This window comes from Crinia signifera, chromosome 1 (assembly GCF_055691185.1).
Source record: "Crinia signifera chromosome 1, ASM5569118v1, whole genome shotgun sequence".
Taxonomy (NCBI): Eukaryota; Metazoa; Chordata; class Amphibia; order Anura; family Myobatrachidae; genus Crinia; species Crinia signifera.
In genome coordinates this window covers 165,235,404-165,250,088 of record NC_139217.1, presented here as the reverse complement: position 1 = coordinate 165,250,088, position 14,685 = coordinate 165,235,404, and the positions used below count along the sequence as shown (strand labels likewise).

The 14,685-nt window shown below is 42.0% G+C and overlaps 1 protein-coding gene across 1 annotated transcript in view; it reads right to left on the bottom strand.

Annotated features, from left to right (window-relative positions):
* The window catches only part of UBA6 (ubiquitin like modifier activating enzyme 6), an 88,807-nt gene that overhangs the window by 62,592 nt on the left and 11,530 nt on the right, over positions 1-14,685 (bottom strand). The window contains exons 7-13 of the mRNA XM_083176240.1: positions 12,263-12,385; positions 9,780-9,903; positions 5,902-6,005; positions 5,560-5,622; positions 4,114-4,190; positions 3,090-3,156; positions 1,903-2,046 (exon numbers count right to left, since the gene is read on the bottom strand). Coding sequence (XP_083032366.1) covers positions 1,903-2,046; positions 3,090-3,156; positions 4,114-4,190; positions 5,560-5,622; positions 5,902-6,005; positions 9,780-9,903; positions 12,263-12,385 — 702 coding nt within the window. The remainder of the gene's footprint in view (positions 1-1,902; positions 2,047-3,089; positions 3,157-4,113; positions 4,191-5,559; positions 5,623-5,901; positions 6,006-9,779; positions 9,904-12,262; positions 12,386-14,685) is intronic.

Genomic DNA, 14,685 nt, shown 5'->3' with positions numbered 1-14,685 from the left:
GTCGCGGCCCCTGCTCTGGCTGACAATCTTACCGCGTCCATAGACGCTTCACAGATGAATTCCACTGCCAGCTGCACATCCTGGACCACTTTTAACAGTTCAGAACTTGCTAGTTCATCCAAAATGTCTCCCTCGAGTTGCTGACACCAGCCTCTTACTATCCTGGAAGTTACCGCCATTGCTGATGCTGCTTTAAGAGAAGCCCCTGAGATTAGATGTTGCTTTCTTAGGCCCAATTCAATTTTACGATCCATTGGATCCTTAAAAGCGTTGGCCTCTTCTAGTGGCAATGTCGTCTTTTTTGACAGCCTTGCCACTGCTGCATCTATCTTCGGTGCCTCCTCCCACGAGAGCACCTGCGCCTTGTCGAAAGGGTACATCTTGTTAACCTTCCCCGGAATAGCCACTCTTTTATCCGGCTGCTTCCATTCCTCTTCTATTATGTCCCTCAGAGTTTGGGACAGGGGAAAAGTTTTAGTTTTCTGCTTTTTATCTTTAAAAAGCATCTCCTGCAAGCTCACATCCTCCTGCTTGTCCTCAATATCCAATGCCTTATAAATCCGGACCAGCAGGTTGTCGACCATGTCGGCATTAAAGTCTGAATCAGATCTGTCTAGACCTGTATCCTCTTCCTCTTCATCATCCAAACCCCCTCCAAGCGTACTAGGTCCGGCCGACTGACCCGGCAAATCAGTATCCTCATTCAACACAAAACTTTTCCGCTTGATGGGCGTCTTAGCTGAATCCTCCTTAGGTGCAAAAGTATCAGCCAGGGCTGTTTTTAGCATCTGTACTAAGCTTGACATTTGAGCCGGGGAAAACATCTGAGACGCTTTACATCCTTCACATATAGTTCCTATATGCTTATCCGGCAGCGTTTTATCACATGCTGTACATTTGCTGAGCACCACTTTTTTCTGCTTGCTTTTCCCTTTGTCCTTACTAGATTCTGACCTAAAATAAATCATCACCAGTCACTACCGTCACTACAACACATAACACCCTGTGGACACCCTACACCATATGCTGCTCACCCTGTTTTCGCCCCAGACTGTCTGTCTTCCTCCATTATGAGTAGTGCGCTTCTGAAATAATACACACCATCCAATTTAGCACTGCTAACCCCAATACCTTAAGTATACCATTGCTAAGCACAACTGCGCTGCCGAGAACCGGCCTTTGTAACTTACCTCCTTAGTACAAAACAGCGGAAAGTACACTAGTAGGCCTCACCGCGCTGCCACACGCCCGGTCTGCTAGCCGCCACTTGCCGTGCCGCCGAGACCTCAGACCAGCGTGACACAACGCCGGCTCCCTAAGACCTGACGCGTACCGGAAGTCGCGCCCTAATGACGCGCTTCCACTGTGTACACGCCGCGCGCACTACTCGGCGCCCGCCCTTAGCACAGAGCCAGGACAGAGGAAGCATGCCGGCCACATCAGCGTCTGACCACCGCATACTTCCCCCCGGACGTCGCCGCATAGCTACCCCATGGGGCCCGCATTCGGCATTTACGGAGTTTACACTCCTTCCTCCTCTGCATGAAGCCAGAGCTGCTGCAGGGAGCGACAGTCTCTACCAGGTGAGCTGGTGTCCACATGCACTGCACTACCCGGAAAGGAAAAAAAGACACTGGTGTTCGGAGGAGGAGCCTTCTTATAGGAGCCAGAGGTCTTTTTTTCCTTTCCAAAGCACTACCCAGCAGGGAGATACCCATTCTTGATGGCTGCCATGGCGGAGGCAGAGGAAATATATTTTACCACTTGAAATGACTAGATCAAATAAAATCAAATGCACATTGATCTCCTACATTTTCCAATACACAATAAAAAATAATAAAACATGAATTCACAGCAGAAAAAGAAAACAAAGAATATCCTAATAAAAATAAAATGACGCACCCATTGCTGTAAAGGAGAAAACTTTCCTGTCACCGCTTTCAAGACTTCCTGGCTGGCAATCCCACCCATTGCTGCAGCAAGGGGAGCCAAAAAACCTTGTGCTGTCCAGGACAACCACTTCACCAAGTCCTTTTCAAGCAGCGGCTGCATTCATGAAAACAAAATAAAGAAAGAAAAAAAAAATGGAAACATTAAGAAAAAAAACATAAAACTTATCATCCACACAAAGAATGAAACCGTTCCACCCTCATACTTGAAAAAGTAGATAGACATAAATTGTGAAAATGTTAAAAGATACATACAGTATAAAATAAATGACATAATGTAGCTACACATTCTTCAATGTGGTTTATTAACTGGTAATAAAAAGGTACAGTATGCATCCAAAAGGTATGCGCCTGTGTGGTAACAAAAATGTATTGGTCTTCATGCTGTACACTAAAATGAGAGATTCATTCAAAAAAATAATTGACCCAAGCCCTGGAATTTGAGGCCCAAAGACACAGAATCTGTCAGAAGGAAGGTCCCTGGGCCTCAAAGAATGATTACCGTATGTCATCTATGGAAAGGATGCCCAGCACTCAGGCATCTGGTAGAACTTCATCTACCAGTCTCAGACTGGATCAGGTGGAGAAAAATCCTGTCCAGCGCTAAGGGGGATATTCAATCTCCCGCAGCCATCTCCCAACGGGGGAGATGGCTGCGGGGCCCTATTCAATGCGGTCTTCCTCGACAGCATTGAACAGGGGATCGCAGTAGAACGAGCCCGACTTCACAAGCAGTCGGGCTCGTTCTGCCGAGAACGGTCGGGAATTGCCGAGTTCTCACGACCACACCCCCCTCCTCTCGTCCTGCCTGCAAATTCTCAGTCAAGCAGAACGAGAATGGGACATGGTCAAGGCTGTTGGGCCAGCCCGAAAGTAGTGACCCAACATTGAATACCCCCCTAAGTCTTTCACGAAGCACAAGTAGCGGCACCAAATTGGACACAGACTGTCAATGTCTGGGTCCATGCCAAATCCACAAGGTCAGACTCCGTCTCCCTGCTCGACAGGTAGTGCACAGCACCCAAGTCCGCCTGCCCACATAAATGCTTCATTTTGAATTGTGCATACAAAATAATTTTTTTTAGCTACCAAACAATATATAAAGCATTTTACTGAGAAGCTTTAGGCTATGACACTTACTTTACTCTGTAGATTTTCAGTTACAGATGCTGCGATATTTTGCATTTCTTCAGCATCCTGAAGGCACCTACAAAACAAGAATCTGACATTAACCAGATAGCAGGACCATGAGAGCACTAGTCTGGTGAAAAGGGAATCTTGTGACAAATAGAAGGACATGGAGAGATTTGGTAATACATCAAATAACCAACTTCTGTCTCAAATACTGGAAAAAGCAATGTTGTCTCCTCCCAGGTTGGATAACGGAGCTATTAGCTGTTTATTTCCTTCTACCATGCCTTTCATACCAGAAGGATTCACTTATGTGAATAGTCAGCTTTCATTTTTCAACATTTTAAAAATGATTCTACTTTGTTAGAAACACGGTTAAATAAGATACTGTGGATATTAGTGAAATTATTACAAGCTGGTCATTTTTGTCAGAATGCAAAAATATGGTTCCCATTAGGAAACTGCTAACTTTTCTACTGTACTAATACAGATTAGGAAACTGTCCCTGCTGCTTGCAGAAAGTATTCATAATTGTAAGGCATATAAAACTATCAAATCTGCCAGGGGCACAGTGGTTAGCATTGCTGCACTGGGATCACTGGTCAATTAGGTACAAAGGAAACAAAGTACTATATTACAGTTGGATATGAGACTGAACTGGCTTTTTAAAAATTTGAGTTTCTTCAGTCACAAATATATTTCCTTCTAGAACACCATTAATGTGTGTAATTGTTGGTCTGTGAATTTAACCCATTCATTTCACCTATGGCCCCCAATAAACAAAAGGATTTTTTATTCAATAATTCTTGAATAAAAAGTTACGGTTTACGAATATATGAATAGAGGGTGCCCATACAAATCAACCCCTTGCTCTTCTCCTCCTCTACTGGATTTATGCTGACTTACAAACAGATCATAATTATCAACTAGTGTGCAAATACATTGTTCTGTGTGCAACTGAAAATGTAATAAAAAGCTTTGTACATAAAAAAGTTGCACAAGTCTCTCTAGAGCCAGGGACCAGTAACCATACCCTATGTTTGGCAGATGATTGTGCTTCTCCTGGAAATGATCCAATGCTAACAGTGCTGTGTGGATGCTCAGCGGTGCCTGAAGACCAGATAAAAAGAATAGTTTATCATTCAAGGCATTAAGCTAAAATGTATTACAATCAGCACAGATGAAACTACAGTTACCAAGCTAATTATAAGAGCACCTCTATATGGGTTGTTGCTTATTAAGCAGCTGCTTCAGGGGGTGGACAATTCCAAAATTATTGAAAAGCAAGAAAGAACAAGAATGAAGCAGCGCTAATCTATAATAATAAGTGTATGCATCTTATATGACATTTAATGTTTTTATTTTATTCAAAATAAAAACATTAATTGTCACAATAATAGTGGGGTTTAGTGCAGCGCTCCGCCCCTTTTGTTAATTGTCACAATACCGATCTGAAATAATTGGCATAGTTAAAAATCAATCCCCTAAAGTCATAGGCATTAATGTGACTGGGGGAATATAATTATATGTAAGAACTGATTTAGTAAAGAATATAGTGGACTATATCTAGTCCATAGGACATTGCCAACCCGGAAGTGATTAAAACCATAAAAGGTCACACATATAGCCCTTGAAGTTATTTTATAAAGTTATAGATGTATTTATTATGTCTATTAAAGGTTTATTATGTACTATCTTCTCCGAGCAAGCAAAACAGTTTTTTTATGTGAATTTAGTGTATGCATCAATAATTTATGTAAATTTCCTATACAGGAAGTCAGGTATAAAAAGTGGATCTTCCCACTGTCTAATACACCTTGATAAAGCTGTGAGTAAATACAGAGAAATGCGTTGGTGTTGCTGGACCTGATATTGGAGAAGAAACCCATCACCAGTTGGAGAGTAGTTTGACCACCTGCTTAATTTTTTGATCCCGTCCCTCAATCAACAGAGTACCAAAACGGTTTTCAAACCTGACCTATTGCACTGCCATCTACAAAGGTAGATATTGCATGCTAATATATGTATTTTTAATGTGTTATTAAATTGTTATTTTTATTTAAACTTGATGCTTACAATGGCCAAGCACCCATTATATAGCTTGCATACAAGTACCCTGGAGCTACAAATGACAGTTAGAAATAGGTTTACCAGCTTCAGCATATTGCATCTGCAAATTGGGGGTGGGGTTTGGGCACGGCGTCACACGCAGATGCTGTTACCCAAAAGGTGGATAACCTTAATAGCACTGCAGTCACATCGCAGGTGCAGTAACCGACATGCAGAGTGGCCATGCATTGTGCTTCCTGCCACTGCATACCACCGGCAGTTGCAGTTTGGCGAATTTTCACACTACTACTGAAGCGGAATTGGGCCCAATGTCCCCATATGGATATTAAGGAAAATAGGTTATGACAGTTATAAGAAAAAAAAAAAAAAACTAGAGAGAGATATCTATATCTAGCTATCTATATTTTACCGTTGGCTTGCTGTAATCTGCAGTCAGATACTTCGGGTCATTTAACTGTTTTTCCAGTCTTTCCTGAAAAAGAAAAAATACACTTTGTTATCAATTGTCAAGATATTAAACATTAAATTAATATTCCTACTGTATGCTCTTAAATACGTTTCTCTGAATATATCAAAGACAGAACAATGAATTAACAATTTTCTTCTTCCAAACACCAGTAAGTGCCAGATGATCTGGAGTAAAGGGAATTCTAGGAGTTGCAGTTAGGTGTCAGGATGAAGGTATTATAGGTGAGTAAACCTCTTCTTTTAACCAATGAACATTTTTTGCGGAGGATCAGGCACTACTTACAAAGCTGAATGACCTGGGCATTTTAACCTGTAGAGCTATTCCCCCATGTTGGTATGGATCCAGGTTTGATGTATCTCCAATGCTGAATGAATACGGTGACGTAACTATAAAATAAACAAAAAGTTCTTAACAACAACATTATAATGTTCAAACTAACACTAACCTTTGATTGTACAGTGCAGCATGCTGTTGTTTTAAAATAAAATACTAACCCCAAACTGTATCTTAATGGATATTATCAAAATGGTTTGAGAGAAAAAAAAAGGGTGTTTTACCTTGATGTATGAATAAACACTGGTACTAGAGATTAGGTAGTTTCGGTACTTGTTTCCTAGCACGGCGCCCATCGCATACCTTAATTAGTGGTATGCGATGGGACCCGATTTTCGGGTCCTAAGAGCCGCACTGTACAATTTTAATATCGCATCGCATGCCATTACAATGGCATGCGATGAGATTTCTAATTGTACAGGCACCCTAATGGGTGATTACTATGTTAAATGCACCCCCATTGTTAACACCACCCCCACTATCAACGCCAACCCGAAGCGTGGCGAGCGCAGCGAGACCACGAGGGGCGGCGGTACACGTCCTCCGACCTTTTCATACCCCCACTATCCACGTCGGCGTGGAGTTGACTCTATATAGTGTGGCGAGCGCAGCGAGCCACCAAGCCCGAAGCGTGGCGAGCCCCACGAGGGGACGCGGAATACATGCAAAGTTATCCGAGTGCGCTCGCCACGCTTCGGGCTCGGTGGCACGCTACGCTCGCCACACTATATAAAATCCACTCCACGCCGACGTGGATAGTGGGGGTATGAAAAGGTCGGAGGACGTGTACCGCCGCGTTAATGGGGGTGCATATAACATACTAATCACCCATCTGGGTGCATGTACAATTAAATCATTGTTTTGATCGCATCGCATCGATGGCATAAGATTAAAATCGTGGGCGCCATGCTAGGAAACAAGTACCGTAATTTCTTATCTCAAAGAGGACATTGATTTTGTATGTTTATATTATACACTCTGATCAAAAAATAAAATCAACGTTTGTCTGCATTTTATGCATGTGCATCCAATGCATATTAATATCCGTGTAGCTCTTTATGAGCTGTAAAGGCACGACAATGTGGTCTCACGTGGGTCTCTTGTACTATTCATTCAATTTTAATTTGCTACAGAAACATCACAATAAAAATAATTTTAAACATAAATAAAGGGTCCTTCCCTTGACATTCCATATATATTATGAACTTATATTATGAACCTAATTAGGTTACCTAAATTTTTTATGTTTTCAAGTAAAGACTAGGGGGGTATGCAATGTGCCGCCGCTATTTCCGACATGGGAAATAGCGGCGGCTCCCTATTCAATGCTGTCATTACGACAGCATTGATGCGGGATCACGGCAGAACGTGCCTGACTTCAGAACCTGTCGGGCCCGTCCTGCCGATAACGGCCGTGGATTGTCGTTATCCGGGCCACAGATCGACAATCCATGCCCGTTTTCGCGGCCACGCCCCCTTTGCACCCATCGGCAGGCGGGACATTGAATCCAGTCTGTCATTATGCGGTCGATCTGACCGCAAATGGGCCTGGATCACAGCTGTCGGCGGGGATCGACAGCCGTGATTCCACATTGCATACCCCCCTAGATTTTAACATTGCTCTCTATATGGTTGTCATAGTACAACCTGATAAAGGCAGGTGACGACTACCAAAACCATTTCAGGTTTGAAATTTTTTTTTTCTTTTTTTACATTTGCCTATACGTATGGTCAAAGTGACATTTGTATTGTTATACATTTTTCTAGAAGTATATGCACAGCATGTACATGCTTAGCTTTTATTACTAAATGTGCCTAATGGGAATTACAGGAGTTCTATTATATGGGACAAAGGAATTGTTCAGACAAGATCAAGTGCATAAAATTAGCCTTCTTCAAACTGCTAAAATACAAATTACAAAAAGAGATAATAAGAACTGCTGCATGACAAATTAATCAGTGCAGGCTTATGAAATTGGTATAGTCACATCCCACTGCAACCAAGATGCACAAGAAAGATGCTCAGCACAAGTCAAGATGCATGGGATTTGGCGTGCCAAGTAAGAGGCTTGGCGCAACTGTAGCAATAATGTAGGAGGACACACCAGTAGTAACCAATCATAGTCCAGGTGTAGGCAACATATTTTTTTTTGGGTGCCAGACATTTCACATTGTACGTACAAAGCATTTCTAAAATTCCAACACTACTACATATACAAATACTGTATTTACAAAAATAATAATTATTAAAAAAAAAAAAAAAAAAAATATATATATATATATATATGTTAGGTGGCAGATTTCCCAGGGCCCAGGCTTCTCCGGATAGGACATCTGCAAACACCAATGAGCCGGCCCTCTATACAGTGGTAACAGTACCACAGTTGAAGGACTCAGGTTACATATTCACACTGCCCCATAACCCGGCTCATCCACAGTCCAACACAAGTAGCTAGGTGTATGGTATTCCCGGGTCACTCGTACAGGGTTTTTGTACTTACCCTTTCGCACAGAGCCATGATCTGTGTCAAGTCAACAATAATAGAGGTGAAAAAGGCTGTGTGAAAGGTGTATGGGACAAAAGTGTGGAGCTGGATGGTGGAAGAAGTGCAGTGCACTCACAACATTGTGGAGTATCACCTGTGGGATTAGTGCCAAAAGTTGCCTACCCCTGATCAAGTACATTCATTAAAATGATAGCTAGAATCTGATTAGTTTTTTTCTGATGTGAATGTTCAAATACTCCGTAAAGCTCTGCGAAATGTGCGCGCTATATAAATAACTTGTAATAAATACATTTGTCCCCACCCCCTATAATACCCCTGTAAGCCACTTGAGAGGAACATCTTGAAATAGCTTAAAAAGGATCAGACAATGGAGCATTGAAATGGCTTCTCAATCTCCATGCCGTCAGAGATAAAACACATAGGGGAAGATGTATTATTGTTGTGCAGGCTTTGTCCAATAGGTGTATGGACGTGCTCTGTTTCGCGGTAAAGTGGGTCCACTTATCAGAAGAATGTGTTATACCTGTTGAAGCCAATGTGGGAGAGGGTTCTTTCACTTTCCTGGCGACATGCGCCCTCCCACTATTGGCGGTACTGTTCGGCATGTCCCCACAGCGCAAGCACCTATTTTTTTTACGCTCCTAGTGAATTCCTCACTGGTACCATTTGGTGAAATTGAAATTAGAGTCTGTGTAATATATATATATATATATATATATATATATATATATATATATATATATATATATATCTATATATATATCTATATATATATCTATATATATATCTATATATATATCTATATATATATCTATATATATATATATATATATCTATATATATATATATATATATATATCTATATATCTATATATCTATATCTATATATATATTCCAATGAATTGTAAACAGTGAGACAACACCAGATGGGTTTTAATTGTGTTGATGATCCATCCATGTTCCCACAGCAACTTCTTCATCTAAACTGTTCTGGGCCCAGTGACATTACTCCAATTTTGTTGTTAAAGGAGTGTCAGACCAATACGGACCTACTGCGATTCCTTGTTTCAGAAGTGTAGCCATAAAAGCTAACACAATACTAGGTATGTTCAATAGGTTGCTGGCTGTGTAGCGCTTAATCTGACTGGTTGTGAAAGATAATCTCTGATTATAGTTCCTGTGAAATGTCAAGGCTCAGCAGAGCAGGAGAGTTTTGACTGAGAGCAAATTGCTTTTTGGGAAAAGCACTATCCAAAGCCAATGTGTGTGAGTGAGTATTCACAAAAATATACACAAGATTATGCATTAGACATAGTTTACCTGAAATCTGATGTGTGGACCCATTTAAAACCGCCATTCCATTCACTTCACGAAAAGTTACATACTGTCCAGATTCAAGTTTGTGAGGAAGGTTCTCAAAGCAGGTGACCACACCGGGATTGGACTGGCAAGAAAATATTTTCATATGGCTAAGCAGGCAGTGTAATGGCTATACTAACTCAAATAACATCAGAAAACTTTAATTGTTCTTCATCTAGCACTCACAATGAAGGACTAAGTTTTTCCCCAAATAAGTAGAATATAGCTAAAATCCCCAGCAGATTGCTTTAACTAGTAAACAAACCAGTTATTAGTATCTTCAACAGAAGAAAAAAATGAAGATACCAGTAATTAGGAGTATATTATGCGGTACTTGTTTAGTTTTACGGCGGCAGAGTCTCAGTCGCAGCAGCGTCTGTGTCCCCTTGCGGGGCTCACTGCGCTATCTAAAATCAACTCCATGCCAACGTGGATAGTGGGGGTATGAAATAATTCACGTTGCCATGGCCTTTATTTTAGATAGTTTTCCGAGCGCCGAACCCGGAAGTAGCGGTCGGCCATGCTGCCGCCATGAAACTAAACAAGTACCTATTATGCATATAGGAAATAGATTTACTTTAATATAATTAATAACTATGCCATTGCTTTGAGAGTGTTCATAAATTAAGCAAATAACCATGATATGAATTAAGTGGGTTAATAATTGCTGAGCATCTAAAAAAAATTCCACAGGGAATTAGTATGGCACAGCTAATGTCAGAAATACTTATGCCACTGTAATGTGATACTGAGCAATTATCTTATTTTATTAAGTTAATAACACCCTGAAAAGAAACAAAGCTGGTGTTTTGGGTCATTTTAGAATGAGAATGTGATCTTCTGGTAACCTGTGAACATGGAGACATGGAAACATGGAGAAGCACACATAGGGGGTTATTCTAGTTCATTCTTTCTGACAAAATCCTTCTTAGATGGACAAAACCATGTGCACTGCGGGTGGGGCAGATGTAACTTGTGCAGAGAGAGTTAGATTTGAGTGGGGTTTTTCTTCAAAGTGAGATCTGTATTGCAGTGTAAAATCATGCAGTCAGTATTTTCCCTGCACAGAAACAAAAAAACTCACCCAAATCTAATTCTCTCTGCACCGGTTACATCTGCCCCCCTGCAGTGCACATGGTTTTGTCCATCTAAGAAGGATTTTGTCAGAAAGAATGAACTAGAATAAACCACATACTGGCTAAGCGTACACCTCCAAACGCATGTGCCTGCACGGGCTGCAGAGACTATTTGCTGTGCGATCGGATGCCCACAGGGATGTGCATTGCATCACACAGCACCATTGTACAGTCTAAGCGGATTCAGTATGAAATCCCGGCGGTCGGGATCCCGGCGCCGGAATCCCGACCGCCGAAATCCCGACAAGGGGGGGCGTGGATCGCCCCCCCCTTGCGGGCTAGCCTCGCTGCGCTCGGCACGCTATTTATTCTCCCTCCAGGGGTGTCGTGGACACCTACGGAGGGAGAAAGTGTCGGGATTTCGGCGTCGGGATTCTGAACGCCGGGATCCCGACCGCCGGGATTTTAACTGCATCCCCCTAAAGCATACGGTGTCCACAGTGCGATTAGGGTTAGGTTTTGATTCGATTTAGACCAGGCATTTCCAACGTTGGCCCTCCAGATGTTTCGAAACTACACATCCCAGCATGCTTTGCAATAGTTTTAGCATTCTCTAATAGCAAAACTGTGGCAAAGCATGCTGGGATGTGTAGTTTCACAACATCTGGAGGGCCAACTTTGGACATGCCTGATTTAGACTATAGACATGGAACGCATTCAGCCACATTCGATGCAGATATGTGGCCCTGCAATTGAATAGAAAAATAGACGTGCAGGCAAGACTTTATAGTACATATCTGTACTATAGTCAAATTCGAATGTGTACAATGCGAGTCGATCCCGATCAAAACAGCATTGAAAATGAATTGCACCTTGTGTACGGGCATCTGACTTAAACCCCTTTCAGACCATCCTAAAATCCCTAAAAATTTGCCAGGATTTCAGCTGGTGTGAAAGGTGTAGGGGTACTCACCCAGGTTGCCGGTCCTCGGTGTGGGCAGTCAGGCTGGGGATCCACGCAGGCGGCGGATGAAGAGGACTCAGCTCTCCGGCACCCTCACTGCAGCTGGAGAGCTACGCCACCTGTGTGGATCCCCGACCTACACCGAGGACCGGCAACCCGAAAGGAGTACTGTCCACGCCTCCGCCACAATCCCACCTCCTGAGTCCTGCCCGCCTCCTCCCCACACCAGAAAATGAAGGAACTTTTTTGGTGTGAAAGAGGCCAACCCGGGAATGCCCCGGTATAATCCCAGGGCCGTATTCCCGAGTGGGTTCCTGCATGTTCTGGTGTGAAAGGGGTATCAAGCTTTATTTATTATTTTTTAAAACATATACATAAATAACTATTCAGAACTCTGTATTTACCTGTGTAATGTTGGAAATAAAGATCTCTTTGGGTTCTTCACCTGTGGTGTCCAGCACTTCAAACTCATCGCCAAAGTCACAAAACAAGTAGGAGCATATGCCATAAGCATCTGAACAAATGAACTAAACAAAGAAAACCGTTATAAGTGTATCCACACTGATTAGTCAAGTCGGTTTGCTGTGTGCACAATCCTCAGGGGCCAGATGCACTTAGCTTCAAAAGTGATAAAAAGTACAGTGATTTACAACCAACCAATCTGCTGCTACCTGACATTTTTCACACACAGCCTGTGACATGACAGGTAGGAACAGATTGTCTGGCTGTTTATCACGTTTGAAGCTTTGGGCCTTATTCTAGTTCACTCTGACAAAATCCTTCTTAGATGGACAAAACCATGTGCACTGCAGATGGGGCAGATGTTACTTGTGCAGAGAGAATTAGATTTGGGTGGGGTTTTACTTCAAAGTGAGATCTATAATGCAGTGTAACAATAAAGCAGTCAGTATTTACCCTGCACAGAAACAAAATAACTCACCCAAATCTAATTCTCTGCACATTTTAAATCTTCCCCCTGCAGTGCACATGGTTTTGTCCATCTAAGAAGGATTTGGTCAAAAAAAGTGAACTAGAATAAGGCCCTTAGTGCATCTGGCCCCAATCAGGTAAGAAAGAGTTAAAATGAAATACAAACTCAAAATCAAGAACTGAATCGATACACACAATATTTTGTTGGCTTCAAAAAGATATATACAAAATATAGCAGCACATTCCCTGGTGTGTCGGTGTGCCCACACCTAAATATATTGATAAAATCTTGGTATCAAGTTTTTTTAATATATGGAAAGGATAGGTTGATTTTGCGCTAATCTTATCAGGTGCATGAGCTCTGAATTAGAAACCTTCCATATCAACTCTTGCCAGCAGAGTACCGTAATGGCTGGTCAGGTGATTTTTACTTATACTTTAATCTATTGTCCATTTTAGTGGGAGGGTGAGAGTGAATAAAGCAATCAGGGGATAGAAGGCTCGGTACAGTGAGAGAGAAATGGTGATACATGACAGCCAGTGACATATAGCATAACCTAGGTTTTATGGTTCATTGGGGCAGATGTATTAAGCTTTAACAAGAGATAAATCCAAGGGTGATAAGGAGAGATAAATGTCCAGCCAATCACCTGCTAACTGCCATGTTACAGGCTGTGTTTGTAAAAAGTCAGTAAGGAGCTAATTGGCTGGACTTTTATCTCTCCTTATCACCCTTGCATTTATCTCTTGTTAAGGCTGAATACATCTGCCCCTTCAACCCCTTCCACCCAGCTCAGGGCTGAAAATGTGACAGTAATGACTACAGCTCTGCACCAGCTAGGTGATTTGGAAAACGTGGACCGTTGGTAGATCTCGAGGATCGGTTTGGCCACCTCTGTTCTACATAATATTTCCAAAACACACACACACGATTGGAGCAAAATGTGGCATACACAATTCTTAAAGTTGTAAAATACAAGCTAGACATTTTATTATGATATTTTAACAGATGTGATATTCTACTGTTATTGGCAGGTGGACACCTGATATTTTATTGATGGATATCAAATATTAATAAATAGTTATTTGATATTATTCACAGTTGTTTGTTTCTAATTCAGATCTCATGCACCTGATAAGATTAGGGCAAAATCCACCTATCCTTTCCATGAACTAATTAAAGCTCAAGGTATGTATTTCTAGATTTTACAATAAACATAGTTACAGCAATAATTTCATAAAGCAAATAAGGGGTAACATCTGTTATTACAATTAAAGTTAATAACTCTGAAATATGGATACTCTGTTTTGAATGAACCTTCAGTGGGTCCATAGATGCTGGTCTACTTAGCCCCATGGCTCCCCTCTCCTCCTAGTCTCGATCACCCCACTATAGGGCCCAACCTCCATTCATGGAAGTCCCTTAGGAAATCCCCCTCTATGTCCACCAGATCCTCTTTGTATACATCCTTCCTGGCACATAGCTGCTTCCCTCCTGGATTAGACCTTAAAGCCTTTAGACGTTGGCTAGATGGGGGCATTTGCAGTGTCAGACAGCTGGTGAGTGGGGGACAAATTTAATCTTTTGCTAAGATCCAAGCTGATTGGAACTTACCTGATGTGGAATACTGGTGTTACATGCAGGTCTGCCACTACCTACAATCCCTGCCCCCCCTCTACATTCTCTAAGTCTCTCACGCCCTTCAAACCCATCTGTGCCAATATGTCGCCTCTCTCCCATACTATATCCATTCTCTACAACCTCCTACTGGACAATACCAGCTCCAAACTTCCCCACTTCACTATTACATGGGATCAGGAGCTGTGTGAGGAGATGGGTGAGACCAATTGGTAAAAAATCTTCTGCCTGGCTCATGCGTGCGCCACTAGTGTGGGG